The sequence below is a fragment of the Salmo salar genome, chromosome 18 (assembly GCF_965601325.2).
Source record: "Salmo salar chromosome 18, fSalSal1, whole genome shotgun sequence".
NCBI lineage: Eukaryota > Metazoa > Chordata > Actinopteri > Salmoniformes > Salmonidae > Salmo > Salmo salar.
In genome coordinates this window covers 81,272,824-81,294,629 of record NC_138308.1, presented here as the reverse complement: position 1 = coordinate 81,294,629, position 21,806 = coordinate 81,272,824, and the positions used below count along the sequence as shown (strand labels likewise).

The 21,806-nt window shown below is 44.4% G+C and overlaps 1 protein-coding gene across 2 annotated transcripts in view; it reads right to left on the bottom strand.

Moving 5' to 3' along the window:
• Positions 1–21,806, bottom strand: part of LOC106577822 (sushi, von Willebrand factor type A, EGF and pentraxin domain-containing protein 1) — a 192,557-nt gene that overhangs the window by 104,856 nt on the left and 65,895 nt on the right. For both annotated transcript variants that reach the window (XM_045701416.2, XM_045701415.2), the window contains exons 6-10: positions 19,411–19,590; positions 14,774–14,968; positions 12,267–12,385; positions 11,876–12,005; positions 3,152–3,259 (exon numbers count right to left, since the gene is read on the bottom strand). In XM_045701416.2, coding sequence (XP_045557372.2) covers positions 3,152–3,259; positions 11,876–12,005; positions 12,267–12,385; positions 14,774–14,968; positions 19,411–19,590 — 732 coding nt within the window. The remainder of the gene's footprint in view (positions 1–3,151; positions 3,260–11,875; positions 12,006–12,266; positions 12,386–14,773; positions 14,969–19,410; positions 19,591–21,806) is intronic.

Genomic DNA, 21,806 nt, shown 5'->3' with positions numbered 1-21,806 from the left:
TGTCTGAATGAATGTGTGTGTCTGTGTATCTGTCTGACTGAGTGTGTGTGTGTGTGTGTGTATCTGTCTGTCTGACTGAGTGTGTGTATCTGTCTGTCTGACTGAGTGTGTGTGTGTGTGTGTGTGTGTGTGTATCTGTCTGACTAAGTGTGTGTGTGTGTGTGTGTATCTGTCTGACTGAGTGTGTGTGTGTGTATCTGTCTGTCTGACTGAGTGTGTGTGTGTGTAACTGTCTGTCTGAGTGTGTGTATCTGTCTGTCTGAATGTGTGTATCTGTCTGTCTGACTGAGTGTGTGTGTGTGTATCTGTCTGACTGAGTGTGTGTGTGTATCTGTCTGACTGAGTGTGTGTATCTGTCTGTCTGACTGAGTGTGTGTGTGTATCTGTCTGACTGAGTGTGTGTGTGTGTTTCTGTCTGTCTGACTGAGTGTGTGTGTGTGTGTGTGTGTGTGTATCTGTCTGTCTGAGTGTGTGTATCTGTCTGACTGAATGTGTGTGTGTGTATCTGTCTGACTGAGTGTGTGTGTGTGTGTATCTGTCTGTCTGACTGAGTGTGTGTATCTGTCTGTCTGACTGAGTGTGTGTGTGTATCTGTCTGACTGAGTGTGTGTGTGTATCTGTCTGTCTTACTGAGTGTGTATATCTGTCTGTCTGGGTGTGTGTATCTGTCTGTCTGACGGAGTGTGTGTATCTGTCTGTCTGACTGAGTGTGTGTGTGTATCTGTCTGTCTTACTGAGTGTGTATATCTGTCTGTCTGACGGAGTGGGTGTATCTGTCTGTCTGACTGAGTGTGTATATCTGTCTGTCTGGGTGTGTGAGTTCCCAGCAGGCCAGCAGCAGTGATGATGACAGGATAGTGCACCATAGAGAGTAATGGTGATGTATCTGTCACCACGGCTGCTGTTTGGGGATGTTCTGTCTGTCTGTCTGAGAGATTCAGTATTACCCTATGACGTGTGTGTGTGTGTGTGTGTGTGTGTGTGTGTGTGTGTGTGTGTGTGTGTGTGTGTGTGTGTGTGTGTGTGTGTGTGTGTGTGTGTGTGTGTGTGTGTCTGTGCTTGCATTTAAGCAAGACCCTGTGTCTGCATACTGAGTGAAGTCATCAAACTCACTGAGACATAGCTGAGGTCTGATATCCTGTCTATACATTACACTGTTCCTGACTCAGTTGTTTACTGACACACACACACAGAAACACTTCCTTACTGCATACTGAAACATAGCTGAGGTCTGATATCCTGTCTATAAATTACACTGTTCCTGACTCAGTTGTTTACTGACACACACACACAGAAACACTTCCTTACTGCATACTGAAACATGAGCTCTCCAGATTCTCTGTCAGCAAGTCTGTGGGTCAGCCAGCCAGAGAGGTCCAGTACTAACATCACCCTTTGACATGTGTATATGTCTGTACAGTATGTGTGTGTGTGTGTGTGTGTGTGTGTGTGTGTGTGTGTGTGTGTGTGTGTGTGTGTGTGTGTGTGTGTGTGTGTGTGTGTGTGCGTGTGTTCTCTGTGCTAGCCACAGAGGTTCATTATTAGGTGATCTATGACGCCATGGCCTTCATATTAGCCAGCACCGAATACTGTGTGTTAGAGCTCTCAGAGTAGGAGTGCTGATCTAGAATCAGTTTTGCCTTTTTTGACATGATAATGAATAAGATTATATGGACAGGGGGAACCTGATCCTAGATCAGCACACCTCTCTGACAGTTTTTGGACAAGGACCCTGGAGCACTAGTTGTCAATATATAGTAGAAATTATAATGTAACTTTTTGTGGTATAGTAAACTGAAGGAATATACATTACTGTATATGACTCTATAATTAGTATATTATTGCATAAGTGTTTCTAGCTTAGCATATCTGTAAAGCACACACTAACTATACTCCCAATTCACTCCTTTATTGACAACGTTTCCATCCTTCAGGTCTGACGAAGATTCGTTTTGGCACCAACATTTTTAAGGATGTGCGTATGTCCACAAACGTTTCTATAGTTCAGCATATTCCCAATAAAAATACCTGTATCTCTCAGATGTCTGAAGTGAAGTGAACCACGGCCCCTAAGAAACCACGGCCCCTAATAGTATGGTGATGACAGAAACACACTGTCCTGTATACCGCACGTCCTCTGTCCCTCTGTCTGTCTGGTTCACACCATTCTACTGTCACACACACCCTGCCATCCATTTTGTCACCAAAGCCCCATACACTACCCACCATTGCGACCTGTATGCTCTTGTTGGTTGGCCCTCGCTTCATATTTGTCGCCAAACCCACTGGCTCCAGGTCATCTATAAGTCTTTGCTAGGTAAAGCCCCACCTTATCTCAGCTCACTGGTCACCATAGCAGCACCCACCCGTAGCACGAGCTCCAGCAGGTATATTTCACTGGTCACCCCCAAAGTCAATTCCTACTTTGGCCGCCTTTCCTTCCAGTTCTCTGCTGCCAATGACTAGAACGAATTGCAAAAATCACTGAAGCTGGAGACTCATATCTCCCTCACTAACTTTAAGCATCAGCTGGCAGAGCAGCTCACAGATCATTGCACCTGTACATAGCCCATCTGTAAATAGCCCATCACACTACCTCATCCCCATACTGTTATTCATTTATTTTTGCTCCTTTGCACCCCAGTATCTCTACTTGCACATTCATCTTCTGCACATCTATCACTCCAGTGCTTAACTGCTAACTTGTAATTATTTCGCAACTATGGCCTATTTATTGCCTTTCCTCCCTTATCTTACCTCATTTGCACACACTGTATATAGACTTCTCTGCTGTGTTATTGACTGTAAGTTTGTTTATTCCATGTGTAACTCTGTGTTGTTGTTTGTGTTGCACTGCTTTGCTTTATCTTGGCCAGGTCCCAGTTGTAAATGAGAACTTGTTCTCAACTGGCCTATCTGGTTAAATAAAGGTGAAATCATATTTTTTTTTAAACACCTGCACACACTTTGCCATTATTTCTCACTCTCTCTCTGTCTCCTTTTTCCAGTCACCCGACGGAAATGACCCTGTCTAACCATTAGTCGCTCTGGAGTGTGGAGAGAGAGAGAGAGAGAGAGAGAGAGAGAGAGAGAGAGAGAGAGAGAGAGAGAGAGAAGGAGCGGAAGAGGTGCAGTCTGGGATACCACACACCTGAGTTATCGGAGAACTGTGGCACCTCCCAGGAGACGGCCGCCTGCGTGTCTGTGGCCTGGAAAGTGGGCGGTGACCTGCACCTGTCAATCACAGGGGGCGCCGTATCTAGAAAGGAACACCATCACTGTTGTTAGGGAGACGACAAAGCTTGACCATGACAACCAACAATCTCCAGCTGAATGTTAACTAACTGGACTAATTGGAGTGATTTAGTGTTGAGCACTATTGCTATCCTATATTAGGACTTATATCAGTATATTAGTATATAGGTAGTAGTATTCCCACAATCGGATAACAATATAGTGTAACCCTATGGTAAAGTAGGGTATGTTATGTTCTTCATTTTAGTGGTACTGTATGTGTTTAAACATGTGTCTAATGAAAAGCCACTTCGTTCCTTCATAATAGCATATGGAAATATTTGGGGCTACCACAGTGCTTCCCCCTTGGTTTCTGAGAGTATTAAGTGTGTGACACTGGACACCCTTATATTACACACTGGGCACACTTGCGTTTGCCACCTGTGCCTACTGTGTAGACTTGTTATTTAGCTTTTATCCAAAGGGACTACTGCATGTGGCAGCCCACGCGGGATCCAAACACACAACTCTGGAGTTCTAAGCACCGCGCTCCCACTAACCGAGTCATTGGAAATAGGAACTACCAGAAGTATTTCCTGATAACGTAACCTGACCAGGACAAACTCTGGGCGCTACTTAAAAGATACAGTATGACTAGAGCCTGTAGGCTATAACTGGGGCCTGGAGTTTTTTATGGTCAGGTCTTGAGGTCAGGGAAAACTTAGGGTCCTGATCGCAATCACACGTTTCACATTGGTATTGCTGTGATGTGCTGTGATTTGCTTGTGATGTTGGTTGTGATATGGTTACAATAAGGTGGTGTTATGGTTACGATGTGGTGGTGATATGTGATTTGTGGATGTGATATGTGATTGTGATACATGGTTGTGATATGCGGTTGTGATATATGGTTGTGATATGTGGTTGTGATATGCGGTTGTGATATATGGTTGTGATATGCGGTTGTGATATGCGGTTGTGATATGTGGTTGTGATATATGGTTGTGATATGTGGTTGTGATATGTGGTTGTGATATGCGGTTGTGATATGTGGTTGTGATATGCAGTTGTGATATATGGTTGTGATATGTGGTTGTGATATGCGGTTGTGATATATGGTTGTGATATGCGGTTGTGATATGTGGTTGGTTGTGATGTGGTTGTGATATGTGGTTGTGATATGTGGTTGGTTGTGATGTGGTTGTGATATGTGGTTGGTTGTGATATGTGGTTGTGATATGTGGTTGTTTGTGATATGGTTGTGATATGTGGTTGGTTGTGATGTGGTTGTGATATGTGGTTGGTTGTGATGTGGTTGTGATATGTGGTTGGTTGTGATGTGGTTGTGATGTTGTTGTGATATCTGGTTGTGATGTGGTTGTGATATGTGGTTGTGATATGTGGTTGTGATGTGGTTGGTTGTGATATGGTTGTGATATGTGGTTGGTTATGATATGTGGTTGTGATATGCGGTTGTGATATGTGGTTGTGATATGCGGTTGTGATATATGGTTGTGATATGTGGTTGTGATATGCGGTTGTGATATATGGTTGTGATATGCGGTTGTGATATGCGGTTGTGATGTGTGGTTGTGATGTGGTTGTGATATAAAGTTGGAATTTGTGGTTGTGATTTGCAGTTGTGATATGTGGTTGGTTGTGATATGTGGTTGGTTGTGATGTGATTGTGATATGTGGTTGGTTGTGATATGTGGTTGTGATATGTGGTTGTTTGTGATATGGTTGTGATATGTGGTTGGTTGTGATGTGGTTGTGATATGTGGTTGGTTGTGATGTGGTTGTGATATGTGGTTGGTTGTGATGTGGTTGTGATGTTTTTGTGATATCTGGTTGTGATGTGGTTGTGATATGTGGTTGGTTGTGATGTGGTTGTGATGTTGTGATATCTGGTTGTGATGTGGTTGTGATATGTGGTTGGTTGTGATGTGGTTGTGATATGTGGTTGTGATGTGGTTGGTTGTGATATGGTTGTGATATGTGGTTGGTTGTGATGTGGTTGTGATATGTGGTTGGTTGTGATGTGGTTGTGATCTGATGGTTGTGGTATGTGGTTGTGATATATGGTTGTGATATTTGGTTGTGATCTGATGGTTGGTTGTGATGTGGTTGTGATCTGATGGTTGGTTGTGATGTGGTTGTCATATGTGGTTGTGATATGTGGTTGGTTGTGATGTGGTTGTGATCTGATGGTTGGTTGTGATGTGGTTTGATATCTGGTTGTCATATGTGGTTGTGATATGTGGTTGTGATATGTGGTTGGTTGTGATGTGGTTGTGATATGTGGTTGGTTGTGATGTGGTTGTGATATGTGGTTGGTTGTGATGTGGTTGTGATATGTGGTTGGTTGTGATATGTGGTTGTGATATGTGGTTGTTTGTGATATGGTTGTGATATGTGGTTGGTTGTGATGTGGTTGTGATATGTGGTTGGTTGTGATGTGGTTGTGATATGTGGTTGGTTGTGATGTGGTTGTGATGTTGTTGTGATATCTGGTTGTGATGTGGTTGTGATATGTGGTTGTGATATGTGGTTGTGATGTGGTTGTGATATGCGGTTGTGATATGTGGTTGGTTGTGATGTGGTTGTGATATGTGGTTGGTTGTGATGTGGTTGTGATATGTGGTTGGTTGTGATGTGGTTGTGATATGTGGTTGGTTGTGATATGTGGTTGTGATATGTGGTTGTTTGTGATATGGTTGTGATATGTGGTTGGTTGTGATGTGGTTGTGATATGTGGTTGGTTGTGATGTGGTTGTGATATGTGGTTGGTTGTGATGTGGTTGTGATGTTGTTGTGATATCTGGTTGTGATGTGGTTGTGATATGTGGTTGTGATATGTGGTTGTGATGTGGTTGGTTGTGATATGGTTGTGATATGTGGTTGGTTATGATATGTGGTTGTGATATGCGGTTGTGATATGTGGTTGTGATATGCGGTTGTGATATATGGTTGTGATATGTGGTTGTGATATGCGGTTGTGATATATGGTTGTGATATGCGGTTGTGATATGCGGTTGTGATGTGTGGTTGTGATGTGGTTGTGATATAAAGTTGGAATTTGTGGTTGTGATTTGCAGTTGTGATATGTGGTTGGTTGTGATATGTGGTTGGTTGTGATGTGATTGTGATATGTGGTTGGTTGTGATATGTGGTTGTGATATGTGGTTGTTTGTGATATGGTTGTGATATGTGGTTGGTTGTGATGTGGTTGTGATATGTGGTTGGTTGTGATGTGGTTGTGATGTTTTTGTGATATCTGGTTGTGATGTGGTTGTGATATGTGGTTGGTTGTGATGTGGTTGTGATGTTGTGATATCTGGTTGTGATGTGGTTGTGATATGTGGTTGGTTGTGATGTGGTTGTGATATGTGGTTGTGATGTGGTTGGTTGTGATATGGTTGTGATATGTGGTTGGTTGTGATGTGGTTGTGATATGTGGTTGGTTGTGATGTGGTTGTGATCTGATGGTTGTGGTATGTGGTTGTGATATATGGTTGTGATATTTGGTTGTGATCTGATGGTTGGTTGTGATGTGGTTGTGATCTGATGGTTGGTTGTGATGTGGTTGTCATATGTGGTTGTGATATGTGGTTGGTTGTGATGTGGTTGTGATCTGATGGTTGGTTGTGATGTGGTTTGATATCTGGTTGTCATATGTGGTTGTGATATGTGGTTGTGATATGTGGTTGGTTGTGATGTGGTTGTGATATGTGGTTGGTTGTGATGTGGTTGTGATATGTGGTTGGTTGTGATGTGGTTGTGATATGTGGTTGGTTGTGATATGTGGTTGTGATATGTGGTTGTTTGTGATATGGTTGTGATATGTGGTTGGTTGTGATGTGGTTGTGATATGTGGTTGGTTGTGATGTGGTTGTGATATGTGGTTGGTTGTGATGTGGTTGTGATGTTGTTGTGATATCTGGTTGTGATGTGGTTGTGATATGTGGTTGTGATATGTGGTTGTGATGTGGTTGGTTGTGATATGGTTGTGATATGTGGTTGGTTATGATATGTGGTTGTGATATGCGGTTGTGATATGTGGTTGTGATATGCGGTTGTGATATATGGTTGTGATATGTGGTTGTGATATGCGGTTGTGATATATGGTTGTGATATGCGGTTGTGATATGCGGTTGTGATGTGTGGTTGTGATGTGGTTGTGATATAAAGTTGGAATTTGTGGTTGTGATTTGCAGTTGTGATATGTGGTTGGTTGTGATGTGGTTGTGATATGTGGTTGGTTGTGATGTGGTTGTGATATGAGGTTGGTTGTGATGTGGTTGTGATATGTGGTTGGTTGTGATATGTGGTTGTGATATGTGGTTGTGATGTGGTTGGTTGTGATATGGTTGTGATATGTGGTTGGTTGTGATGTGGTTGTGATGTGGTTTTGATATGTGGTTGGTTGTGATGTGGTTGTGATAAGTGGTTGTGATATATGGTTGTGATCTGATGGTTGGTTGTGATATGTGGTTGTGATATATGGTTGTGATATATGGTTGGTTGTATGTGGTTGTGGTATGTGCTTGTGATATATGGTTGTCATCTGATGGTTGGTTGTGATGTGGTTGTGATATGTGGTTGTGATATGTGGTTGGTTGTGATATGTGGTTGTGATATGTGGTTGGTTGTGATGTGGTTGTGATATGTGGTTGGTTGTGATGTGGTTGTGATGTGGTTGTGATATATGGTTGGTTGTGATGTGGTTGTGATATGTGGTTGGTTGTGATGTGGTTGTGATCTGATGGTTGTGGTATGTGGTTGTGATATATGGTTGTGATATTTGGTTGTGATCTGATGGTTGGTTGTGATGTGGTTGTGATCTGATGGTTGGTTGTGATGTGGTTGTCATATGTGGTTGTGATATGTGGTTGGTTGTGATGTGGTTGTGATCTGATGGTTGGTTGTGATGTGGTTTGATATCTGGTTGTCATATGTGGTTGTGATATGTGGTTGTGATATGTGGTTGGTTGTGATGTGGTTGTGATATGTGGTTGGTTGTGATGTGGTTGTGATATGTGGTTGGTTGTGATGTGGTTGTGATATGTGGTTGGTTGTGATATGTGGTTGTGATATGTGGTTGTTTGTGATATGGTTGTGATATGTGGTTGGTTGTGATGTGGTTGTGATATGTGGTTGGTTGTGATGTGGTTGTGATATGTGGTTGGTTGTGATGTGGTTGTGATGTTGTTGTGATATCTGGTTGTGATGTGGTTGTGATATGTGGTTGTGATATGTGGTTGTGATGTGGTTGGTTGTGATATGGTTGTGATATGTGGTTGGTTATGATATGTGGTTGTGATATGCGGTTGTGATATGTGGTTGTGATATGCGGTTGTGATATATGGTTGTGATATGTGGTTGTGATATGCGGTTGTGATATATGGTTGTGATATGCGGTTGTGATATGCGGTTGTGATGTGTGGTTGTGATGTGGTTGTGATATAAAGTTGGAATTTGTGGTTGTGATTTGCAGTTGTGATATGTGGTTGGTTGTGATGTGGTTGTGATATGTGGTTGGTTGTGATGTGGTTGTGATATGAGGTTGGTTGTGATGTGGTTGTGATATGTGGTTGGTTGTGATATGTGGTTGTGATATGTGGTTGTGATGTGGTTGGTTGTGATATGGTTGTGATATGTGGTTGGTTGTGATGTGGTTGTGATGTGGTTTTGATATGTGGTTGGTTGTGATGTGGTTGTGATAAGTGGTTGTGATATATGGTTGTGATCTGATGGTTGGTTGTGATATGTGGTTGTGATATATGGTTGTGATATATGGTTGTATGTGGTTGTGGTATGTGCTTGTGATATATGGTTGTCATCTGATGGTTGGTTGTGATGTGGTTGTGATATGTGGTTGTGATATGTGGTTGGTTGTGATATGTGGTTGTGATATGTGGTTGGTTGTGATGTGGTTGTGATATGTGGTTGGTTGTGATGTGGTTGTGATGTGGTTGTGATATATGGTTGGTTGTGATGTGGTTGTGATATGTGGTTGGTTGTGATGTGGTTGTGATATGTGGTTGGTTGTGATGTGGTTGGTTGTGATGTGGTTGTGATATCTGGTTGTGATATCTGGTTGTGATGTGGCTGTGATATGTGGTTGGTTGTGATGTGGTTGTGATATGTGGTTGGTTGTGATATGTGGTTGGTTGTGATATGTGGTTGGTTGTGATGTGGTTGTGATATGTGGTTGTTTGTGATATGGTTGTGATATGTGATTGTTTGTGATATGGTTGTGATATGTGGTTGGTTGTGATGTGGTTGTGATATGTGGTTGGTTGTAATGTGGTTGTGATATGTGGTTGGTTGTGATGTGCTTGTGATATGTGGTTGGTTGTGGTGTGGTTGTGATGTTGTTGTGATATCTGGTTGTGATGTGGTTGTGATATGTGGTTGGTTGTGATATGTGGTTGTGATATGTGGTTGTGATGTGGTTGGTTGTGATATGGTTGTGATATGTGGTTAGTTGTGATGTGGTTGTGATATGTGGTTGTGATATGTGGTTGGTTGTGATGTGGTTGTGATATGTGGTTGGTTGTGATATGTGGTTGTGATATGTGGTTGTGATGTGGTTGGTTGTGATATGGTTGTGATATGTGGTTAGTTGTGATGTGGTTGTGATATGTGGTTGTGATATGTGGTTGGTTGTGATGTGGTTGTGATATGTGGTTGGTTGTGATATGTGGTTGTGATGTGGTTGGTTGTGATATTGTTGTGATATGTGGTTAGTTGTGATGTGGTTGTGATATGTGGTTGTGATATGTGGTTGGTTGTGATGTGGTTGTGATATGTGGTTGGTTGTGATGTGGTTGTGATATAAAGTTGGAATTTGTGGTTGTGATTTGCAGTTGTGATATGTGGTTGGTTGTGATGTGGTTGTGATATGTGGTTGGTTGTGATGTGGTTGTGATATGAGGTTGGTTGTGATGTGGTTGTGATATGTGGTTGGTTGTGATATGTGGTTGTGATATGTGGTTGTGATGTGGTTGGTTGTGATATGGTTGTGATATGTGGTTGGTTGTGATGTGGTTGTGATGTGGTTTTGATATGTGGTTGGTTGTGATGTGGTTGTGATAAGTGGTTGTGATATATGGTTGTGATCTGATGGTTGGTTGTGATATGTGGTTGTGATATATGGTTGTGATATATGGTTGGTTGTATGTGGTTGTGGTATGTGCTTGTGATATATGGTTGTCATCTGATGGTTGGTTGTGATGTGGTTGTGATATGTGGTTGTGATATGTGGTTGGTTGTGATATGTGGTTGTGATATGTGGTTGGTTGTGATGTGGTTGTGATATGTGGTTGGTTGTGATGTGGTTGTGATGTGGTTGTGATATATGGTTGGTTGTGATGTGGTTGTGATATGTGGTTGGTTGTGATGTGGTTGTGATATGTGGTTGGTTGTGATGTGGTTGGTTGTGATGTGGTTGTGATATCTGGTTGTGATATCTGGTTGTGATGTGGCTGTGATATGTGGTTGGTTGTGATGTGGTTGTGATATGTGGTTGGTTGTGATATGTGGTTGGTTGTGATATGTGGTTGGTTGTGATGTGGTTGTGATATGTGGTTGTTTGTGATATGGTTGTGATATGTGGTTGTTTGTGATATGGTTGTGATATGTGGTTGGTTGTGATGTGGTTGTGATATGTGGTTGGTTGTAATGTGGTTGTGATATGTGGTTGGTTGTGATGTGCTTGTGATATGTGGTTGGTTGTGGTGTGGTTGTGATGTTGTTGTGATATCTGGTTGTGATGTGGTTGTGATATGTGGTTGGTTGTGATATGTGGTTGTGATATGTGGTTGTGATGTGGTTGGTTGTGATATGGTTGTGATATGTGGTTAGTTGTGATGTGGTTGTGATATGTGGTTGTGATATGTGGTTGGTTGTGATGTGGTTGTGATATGTGGTTGGTTGTGATATGTGGTTGTGATATGTGGTTGTGATGTGGTTGGTTGTGATATGGTTGTGATATGTGGTTAGTTGTGATGTGGTTGTGATATGTGGTTGTGATATGTGGTTGGTTGTGATGTGGTTGTGATATGTGGTTGGTTGTGATATGTGGTTGTGATGTGGTTGGTTGTGATATGGTTGTGATATGTGGTTAGTTGTGATGTGGTTGTGATATGTGGTTGTGATATGTGGTTGGTTGTGATGTGGTTGTGATATGTGGTTGGTTGTGATGTGGTTGTGATATGTGGTTGTGATATATGGTTGGTTGTGATGTGGTTGTGATGTGGTTTTGATATGTGGTTGGTTGTGATGTGGTTGTGATATGTGGTTGTGATGTGGTTGTAATATGTGGTTGGTTGTGATGTGGTTGTGATATGTGGTTGTGATGTGGTTGTAATATGTGGTTGGTTGTGATGTGGTTGTGATATGTGGTTGGTTGTGATGTGGTTGTGATATGTGGTTGTGATATGTGGTTGGTTGTGATATGTGGTTGGTTGTGATGTGGTTGTGATATGTGGTTGGTTGTGATGTGGTTGTGATATGTGGTTGGTTGTGATGTGGTTGTGATCTGGTGGTTGGTTGTGATGTGGTTGTGATCTGATGGTTGGTTGTGATGTGGTTGTGATATGTGGTTGGTTGTGATGTGGTTGTGACCTGACCTCACCTATGACAGTGACAGTGAAGGTGCAGTTAGCCTGGTTCCCAGCACGGTCTGTCGCTGTATAGATGATCTTCTCCTCTCCTATAGGGAACAGCTGGGGTGGGGTGTACACAGGCTTCACCTGGACCAGGACCTAGAGGGCAAAGGTCACAGATGACTGTTAGGAGTATTATTCATCATCTCTCATTGATTCCTTCACAGGATTAGTCATGTAAAGGATTCTTCCTTCCTTGAGAGTTTTTCCCTTGTTCCTTTACACTACTGCTTGGTCTTGGTTTGAGTTGATGTTCTGCACCTTGTTGCTCTTTGGGAAAAGCTCTTCACAGAGAAAAGATGAACCTCAGGAGAGGTGCACACTAACACCCTGGAGGGGAAAAGAGACAACTCTCCTCACCTCCTCCCCAGAGTTGTCAGTAGCAGTGGGCACCTTCCAGCTGATGTTGGCAGTGCCACGCCGCTCGTCCGTCTCTGCCACCACGTCTCTGGGGCACAGGATCCACGGGCGCTCCGAATCTGGATGGAGAGAGTGAGAAAATAAACAACAGATAAACGACAGTCCTAAGAATCAGAGTGGATGGATAAAGAGGTGGCAAAAAAATCCCCCAAAAACCTAACAAGCAAGATGTCGGAGTCAATCTGGTTTCAATTCCAGTCAGTGAAATTTGGACACGATGGGACTTACTCATAGGAGTGCCATTCCTCAACTGACAGGAATTTAGACGGAATTAACTCCAACTCTGCTAAGAACAATAAACGGTAAAGAAGGACATGAACTGACGCAACAAACCCAGGAGGAGACTTGGGCTTCGTCCCAAATGGCATCCTATTCTCATTACTTTTGACCAGGGTCCATTGGGCTCTGGTCAAAAGTAGTGCACTACATAGGGAGTAGAGTGCCATTTGGGACGCGTCCTTCTATCACACGTCGTCATGACACTGAGGGAGTGACTGTGATGTCACACCTAACCTCTGACCCCTCTAACGCAACACGTCAGAGCCCCCTCTTCTTAATTACAGAGTTAAAACACTCCGCCACGTTGACATCATCACCTCTTAGCCAATTATGTGTCTGTCTCTATTATTGACATCACCTCATTTCCGATTACAGCTGTCGCTGTCTTTCTATACATCAATTACCTTAACGTTAACCCTCTAGGAGAGTGGTTCTGAACTGGTGGGTTGCAAATGTGGATTTATTTATTTTATATTTTTTTTGCGGGGGATGAAAAAAATACTCCAGTCTAAATTTAAACAACTAATACCAGGAAGAAAGTGTGTTGAAATTATAATGAACCTACATTTTTTTTTAATTATTTAATCTTTGAAAACTATTTTTCAATCACAGTATTTTCAATATTTGTGGTCTCAAACAAATGAGCTTGCCAACATTCTTCACCAAGTATATGAGAAATGTGGAATTATTGACAATGAAATGATGTGAATGTTGTTCCATTGTTTAATATAACTGCTACATTTACTGTCAATATAAAAATAGTTTTCCAGATTGCGTTTCGGCATAAAGAATCACAGTGCAAATATTGGGTTGTGACTGAGACAACCTGGTCCATTTGGGTCCGTAGCCAAAACCAGTTGAGAACCACCGCTCTAGGGTGTATGAGACTCTCTCTAACCTTTGCTAAGCCAGGTAGGTCAATGTCAACAGAGAAGACTGCTTTACTGGGTTTTGTGTGAAAGTTCACAGCTGGAAAGGATCCATTTAGTGAGGTATCCCTCCTAAACACACAGCGTTCTGATCAGATCTGACAAGGTTTTCCCTTTATTGGACTGGAAATATTTCCCTGTTAGTGTAATAGACTGGAACCAGGTCAGCTCTTTCTTTCTCATCCTTCACTCTCTCTCTCTCTCTCCCTCCCTCTCCATCTCTCCCTGTCTCTCCTTGTCTCTCTCTCTCTCTCCATATCTCTCTCTCTCCCTCCCTCTCCATCTCTCTCTCTCCTTCCATCTCCATCTCTCTCCCTCCCTCCATCTCTCTCTCTCTCTCTCCCTCCCTCCCTCTCCGTCTCTCTCTCCCCCTCCCTCTCTATCTCTCCCTCCCTCTCTCTCTCTCTCTCTCTCTTTGTTTCTCTGTCCATATAAAAAAGAGAGGGATGAGGAGTGCAGCTGTGTCAGTGAGAACAGAACCAGAGCAGATCCACCCTGGCCTCTATAACTCCACCCTGGCCTCAATAACTCCACCCTGGCCTCTATAACTCCCCCCTGGCCTCCATAACCACCCTGGCTTCCATAACTCCACCCTGGCCTCCATAACTCCACCCTGGCCTCCATAACTCCACCCTGACCTCCATAACTCCACCCTGGCCTCCATAACTCCACCCTGACCTCTATAACTCCACCCTGGCCTCCATAACTCCACCCTGGCCTCTATAACTCCACCCTGGCCTCCATAACCACCCTGGCTTCCATAACTCCACCCTGGCCTCCATAACTCCACCCTGGCCTCCATAACTCCACCCTGGCCTCTATAACTCCACCCTGGCCTCCATAACTCCATCCTGGCCTATAACTCCTATGGATGACTGACCCTGTAACCCTCTTTCTTTTCATCTCAACGGCATCCCCATCCCTCTCTCCACTCGTTTTATCTTTACGACATCTTTTCCTCCAAACAGAACTCATTCTACAGCCACCTGTTTCACCTGTAAAGCATCTGGAGAAGCTGTATGCAATTACAGTGTTGTTCCCCCAGTCCTCAAGCACAGCGATTGGTTCTGCTGTGCTCTGGTATGGTTTGTGTTAGGGACATCTCTCAGCAGAAGGTTAGCACCATTCACATGGAAAGGAATGTACAGAAATAGCAAAAGGGGTGCATGGAAAACTGTCTCTTGCGCATACACACATACATGTATGCACACACTCACACAGTATGCTAGGTGTTGTTACCTGTGCAGGTGGCATTGTGGACGTTAGTGCTCCAGTCCCCAGAGGCGAGACAGCGTGCGTCCACGTCTCCCTGGAGACTGTAACCGTGGCGACAGGCGAGGCGGCACATGGTGCCAGGCTTCACTTCCCTCTTTCCACAGGCAGGGGGCGACCGCAGAACGTTCCTCAGAGTCACTATGGGGGGACAACGCACCTCTGAGGAGAGAGAGGGAGAGAGAGAGAGAGAGAGAGAGAGAGAGAGAGAGAGAGAGAGAGAGAGAGAGAGAGAGAGAGAGAGTCACAACAAATTGAGTTCACTACATGAAGCAGAGAAGCACAACAAGTCTCAGTAACTGAACTGGGGGAGAAAGAGAGGAGAAAAAGCTTGGAGCACGTTAACCTGCTTCCTGAGTTTTCACCCTACAGAGATCAAATCTCTCTGGCCTTGAACAAGGCTTGCTCAGTCGCAATAAACCTATTTTCAGGAGCAGTAAATCAGTTTTAGTACAAAAGAAACAAGAATGTTTCTGGAAATGTCTCTAAGACCACAAAACTATTACAGACAAGGTGTTGTATGAATTGTTGGACAAAAAGTGTGTGTGTGGCTTTGACCCAGAACCTAGTCTATTGGCTTTTAGATGGAGTTAGAGTCGTAGGAAAAGCAATAGGAAAAAGCTACGAGGCAAGAGGCAGGGATGAGGACTATAAAATCAACAGTAAACATTTCATCAGATTAAAATAAAACAGCCCATCCCTCTCTAGCGAATCAGTGATCACATTACACATCTACACAAACAAACACTAAACACTGTAGCAGCCAGACCTGGGTTCAAATACTACTTCTAATACTTGTCAAATACTCAAACTTGGCTTGATTGAGCATGCTTGTTGCAATTGAACCAATAGAAAAGTCACAAAAGTCCCAACCCCGCTCACCTAGCGCTCCAGGCTGGTTAAAGCAAACATTTAAAGTGTTTAAAAGATTTGAAATGATATTTGAACCCATGGTGCAGTAGCAGCAACCAGAGTACTGAAGTACCACTGTGAAAGGAACAGTAATGATGACAGTCTGTAGCGACGCGCTCAGACCTTCACACAAACACACTTTAACTCACAACTCTCTCATCCTCCTACTCCGGGGGAGATTGTAGTCGATAAACACAAAGGAAATGAGTGCCTTTGGTTAGGCAGTACACGTCTGTAGCTTTTAAATAGCTAGAGAAAGAGCGAGAAAGAGAGAGAGAGACAGTGACTCAATAGAGGCCAACACCGAGTGGCCGGAGGTTTGTGGGCAAAACACAACCGTTCTGCCCTGTTTTTGTGTGTTTGTGTGCCTGACCTGTGGTGGTGCCTCTGTGTGGTGAGTGTGTCTGTGTGTGCCTGTGCGTGCGTGCGTGCGTGTGTGTGTGTGTGTGTGTGTGTGTGTGTGTGTGTGTGTGTGTGTGTGTGCCTGTGCGTGCGTGCGTGCGTGCGTGCGTGCGTGTGTGTGTGTGTGTGTGTGTGTGAGATATATATTTGTCTAGAAAGCCTTTCATCCGAAGCCAAACAGAGACATTCAACCTACAAAGCTGTCATCAAGGCAAAAGGTGGCTACTTAGAAGAATCTAAAATCTAAAATCAAATATACTTTTGCTTACGACATGATTAAATTTGTGTTATTTTATAGTTTTCATGTCTTCACTATTATTCTACAATGTAGAAAATAGCAAAAATAAAGAAAATCCGTTGAAAGAGTTGGAGTGTCTAAATGTCTAACTGGTGCTGTAAGTTATCAGACCCTTTACTCAGTACTTTGTTGAAGCACCTTTGGCAGTGATTACAGCCTTGAGTCTTCTTGGCTAGGACGCTACAAGCTTGGCACACCAGTATTTGGGAAGTTTCTCCCATTCTTCTCTGCAGATCCTCTCAAGCTCTGCCAGGTTGGATGGGGAGCATCGCTGCACAGCTATTTCAGGTCTGGTGCCAGGTTCCCTCCAGACGTGACGCTTGGATTTCAGACCAAATAGTTCAATCTTGGTTTCATCAGACCAGAAAATCTTGTTTCTCGTGATCTGAGAGTCCTTTAGGTGCCTTTTGGAAAACACCAAGAGGGTTGTAATGTGCCTTATAATGAGAAGTGCTTTCCGTCTGGCCACTCTACCATAAAGGACTGATTGGTGCAGAGATGGTTGTTCTTCTGGAAGGTTCTCCCATCTCCACAGAGGAACTCTGGAGTCCTGTCAGAGTGACTATCAGGTTCTTGGTCACCTGACCAAGGCCCTTCTTTCATTTAAGAATCATGGAGGCCACTGTGTTCTTGGGGACCTTCAATGTTGCAGACATGTTTTGGTACCTTTCCCCAGATCTGTGCCTTGACAAAATCCTGTCTCAGAGCTCTACGGACAATTCCTTCAACCTTATGGTTTGGTTTTTGCGCTGACATGCACTGTCAACTGTGGGACCTTATATAGACAGGGGTGTGCCTTTCCAAATCATGTCCAATCAATTGAATTTACCACAGGTGAACTCCAATCGAGTTGTAGAAACATCTCAGGGATGATCAATGGAAACAGGATGTACCTGAGCTCAATTTTCGAGTCTCATAGCAAATGGTCTGAATACTTATGTAAATAAGGTATTTCTGTTTTTAATTTTGAATACATTTGCAAACATTTCTAAAAACCAGTTTTTGCTTTGTCATTATGGGGTATTGCGTGTAGATTGATGAGGGAAACATTTTATTTAATCCATTTTAGAATAAGGCTGTAACGTAAAAAATTTGGAAAAAGTCAAGGGGTCTGAATACTTTCCAAATGCACTGTAACTAGGAATAGAGTGACAAAGTAACAGGATAGATAATAAACAGTAACAGCACTGTATGTGATGAGTCAAAAAAGTTAGTGTAAAAAGGGTCAATGCAGATAGTCTGGGTAGCTATTTGGTTAACTATTTATCAAACTATGTATCAGTCTTATGGCTCGGGGGTAGAAGCTGTTCAGGGTCCTGTTGGTTCCAGACTTGGTGCATTGGTACCGCTTGCCGTGTGGTAGCAGAGAGAACAGTCTATGACTTGGGTGGCTGGAGTCTTTGACCATTTTTAGGGCCTTCCTCTGACACCGCCTGGTATCAGTCCTGGATGGCAGGGAGCTCAGCCCCAGTGATGTTCTTGCGGTCAGATGCCAAGCAGTTGGCATACCAAGCTGTGATGCAGCCAGTCAAGATGCTCTCAACGGTGCAGCTGTAGAACTTTTTGAGGAGCAGGGTAGAGTGAGGTTTTAGTGGGGAGAGTGGGGGTAGAGTGGGGTTTTAGTGGGGAGAGTGTGGTAAGGACCAGAGTGGGGGTAGAGTGAGGTTTTAGTGGGAAGAGTGGGGGTAGAGTGGGGTTTTAGTGGGAAGAGCAGGGTAGAGTGAGGTTTTAGTGGGGAGAGTGCGGTAAGGGGCAGAGTGGGGGTAGAGTGAGGTTTTAGTGGGGAGAGTGGGGGTAGAGTGGGATTTTAGTGGGAAGAGCAGGGAAGAGTGAGGTTTTAGTGGGGAGAGTGTGGTAAGGGGCAGAGTGGGGGTAGAGTGAGGTTTTAGTGGGGAGAGTGGGGGTAGAGTGGGGTTTTAGTGGGAAGAGCAGGGTAGAGTGAGGTTTTAGTGGGGAGAGTGTGGTAAGGGGCAGAGTGGGGGTAGAGTGAGGTTTTAGTGTGGAGAGTGGGGGTAGAGTGGGGTTTTAGTGGCGAGAGCAGGGTAGAGTGAGGTTTTAGTGGGGAGAGTGTGGTAAGGGGGAGAGTGGGGGGTAGAGTGGGGGAGAGTGGGGAGAGTGGGGGAGAGCGGGGTTTTAGTGGGAAGAGTGGGGGTTTTAGGGCTGAGAGTGGGGTAGAGTGGGGGTTTTAGGGGTGAGAGTGGGGTAGAGTGGGGGTTTTAGGGGTGAGAGTGGGGTAGAGTGGGGGTTTTAGGGGTGAGCGTGGGGGTAGAGTGGGGGTTTTAGGGGTGAGAGTGGGGGTAGAGTGGGGGTTTTAGGGGTTGAATGGCAGGAACCCGGCTACCAAAACCACTCCCTTTTCCCGGGATAAATAGCTGCGAGATAACAGTAAATTATAATAAATTATTTATGTGAACAGCATGGCGTGAAATGGAACTGTTAAATTATATGCAATGTCTAAATCTGGCTTCTCTACGGCCTCTGCATGATGAATTAACGCTCAGGGTGGGGACAGACAGCCCATCTCAGTATGGAGCGCAGTTCACAGTGCATGTAGACCTATCATCTCATCATGGGAACTTTTTTTCTGGTGACAGGTAGGCCTACATTTGTTGCAGAATAGTCTATGCTACAGTAATATAAAGAGCGAATACGCGTCTCATTCACCCATCTCCATCTGGCTTGTTTTTTTATTGTAAAGATTTTTTGTTGTTGTTGCAGCTGCAGAGTTTTAAAACAGCCTGTCACTCGAATATCTTTGCTTTAAATCATTGCTCGCGCGAGCACTCTCTCGCAGTCTTTCTCTCTCTCTCTCTCCATAACCGCCATTCAAATTGCATCCAAAATAGATAACCCTGTTCTAGATAACCCTGTTCTAGATAACCCTGTTCTAGATAACCCTGTTCTAGATAACCCTGTTCTAGATGCTATGTTTTTAGTGGGGTACAGTGGGGTTATAGGGGGAGAGTGGGATAATTGGTTCCTGCAGGCTTACCCACACACCGTGGTTGGATCCCGCTCCACAGTGAGTCAGCCTGACAGCTGAGCCTGGCGTCTCCCTCCAGCCTGTAGCCCTCCGCACAGCGAATGTCACACTCCGACCTGTAGGAGGCGCCACCCTCGCTACAGTTCATGTGTCCGTGCTGGGGCGGTGATAGGGCAGGACAGGAGCACACTGTTGTTGAAACAGAGAAATACAGAGGAAAACCTAAATACTGGTCGGTCTGACCGCAATGACAAAAATACAGTAAAGAGGAGAGAGAGAGAGAGAGAGAGAGAGGGGGGGGGTAGAGGGAGGGGGGTAAAGATTTACAAAAAGAGAGAGGAATCAAGTAGAAGAGAATGAAGGAGATACAAAAATTAAATGGAGGAATGAAAAAAAAAAGAATGATTCATCTGTCTAATACATTAGCTAAATATTATCTGAGAACTATCATTTGCTCTCCTGCAAAAATCCCTTAATAAAAACCTTGATCCTGCAGGGCTGGTCCGTGTCAGCCTGAGGTCTAGAAGAGTGTGTTTAGTGGGTTGGTTTTCAGCACCACTGAGAGACAGGCTTTTAGGAGACCCCCTCCCTGATGCCTTAACTGGCTGGGAGGTCCCGCACTGGAACGCATGCAGACACAGGGAGGCAGACAGACAGAGAGACAGACATACAGACGTCTACGCACACACCCGCACACATGCACGCGCAGGAAGGCACCCAGGCAGTGAGCCAAACACACACACACACACACGATCTCAATCTACAGGGAATACGTTGACACAGCAGCCAGACAGTCTCCATACTAACTCCACACACCCTGCCCAAACTTACTAACTCCACACACCCTGCCCAAACTTACTAACTCCACACACCCTGCCCAAACTTACTAACTCCACACACCCTGCCCAAACTTACTAACTCCACACACCCTGCCCAAACTTACTAACTCCACACACCCTGCCCAAACGTACTAACTCCACACACCCTGCCCAAACTTACTAACTCCACACACCCTGCCCAAACGTACTAACTCCACACACCCTGCCCAAACTTACTAACTCCACACACCCTGCCCAAACTTACTAACTCCACACACCCTGCCCAAACTTACTAACTCCACACACCCTGCCCAAACTTACTAACTCCACACACCCTGCCCAAACTTACTAACTCCACACACCCTGCCCAAACTTACTAACTCCACACACCCTGCCCAAACTTACTAACTCCACACACCCTGCCCAAACTTACTAACTCCACACACCCTGCCCAAACGTACTAACTCCACACACCCTGCCCAAACTTACTAACTCCACACACCCTGCCCAAACGTACTAACTCCACACACCCTGCCCAAACTTACTAACTCCACACACCCTGCCCAAACTTACTAACTCCACACACCCTGCCCAAACTTACTAACTCCACACACCCTGCCCAAACTTACTAACTCCACACACCCTGCCCAAACTTACTAACTCCACACACCCTGCCCAAACGTACTAACTCCACACACCCTGCCCAAACGTACTAACTCCACACAGCCTGCCCAAACTTACTAACTCCACACACCCTGCCCAAACTTACTAACTCCACACACCCTGCCCAAACGTACTAACTCCACACACCCTGCCCAAACGTACTAACTCCACACACCCTGCCCAAACGTACTAACTCCACACACCCTGCCCAAACGTACTAACTCCACACACCCTGCCCAAACGTACTAACTCCACACACCCTGCCCAAACTTACTAACTCCACACACCCTGCCCAAACTTACTAACTCCACACACCCTGCCCAAACGTACTAACTCCACACACCCTGCCCAAACGTACTAACTCCACACACCCTGCCCAAACTTACTAACTCCACACACCCTGCCCAAACTTAACAAGCCCTCTTACTGACTATATACAACATGTGTGTGTGTGTGTGTGTGTGTGTGTGTGTGTGTGTGTGTGTGTGTGTGTGTGTGTGTGTGTGTGTGTGTGTGTGTGTGTGTGTGTGTGTGTGCATACTTCATTACTGTGTGTGTGTGTGTGTGTGTGGTGTGTGTGTGTGTGTGTGTGTGTGTGTGTGTGTGTGTGTGTGTGTGTGTGTGTGTGTGCATACTTCATTACTGTGTGTGTGTGTGTGTGTGTGTGTGTGTGTGTGTGTGTGTGTGTGTGTGTGTGTGTGTGTGTGTGTGTGTGTGTGTGTGTGTGTGTGTGTGTGTGTGTGTGTGTGTGTGTGTGTGTGTGTGTGTGTGTGTGTGGCATACTTCATTACTGTGTGTGTGTGCATACTTCATTAGTGTGTTTGTGTGTGTGTGTGTGCATACTTCAATACTGTTTTGTGTGTGTGTGTGTGTGTGTGTGTGTGTTTGCGTACTTCATTTCTGTTGTTTGTGTGTGTGTGTGTG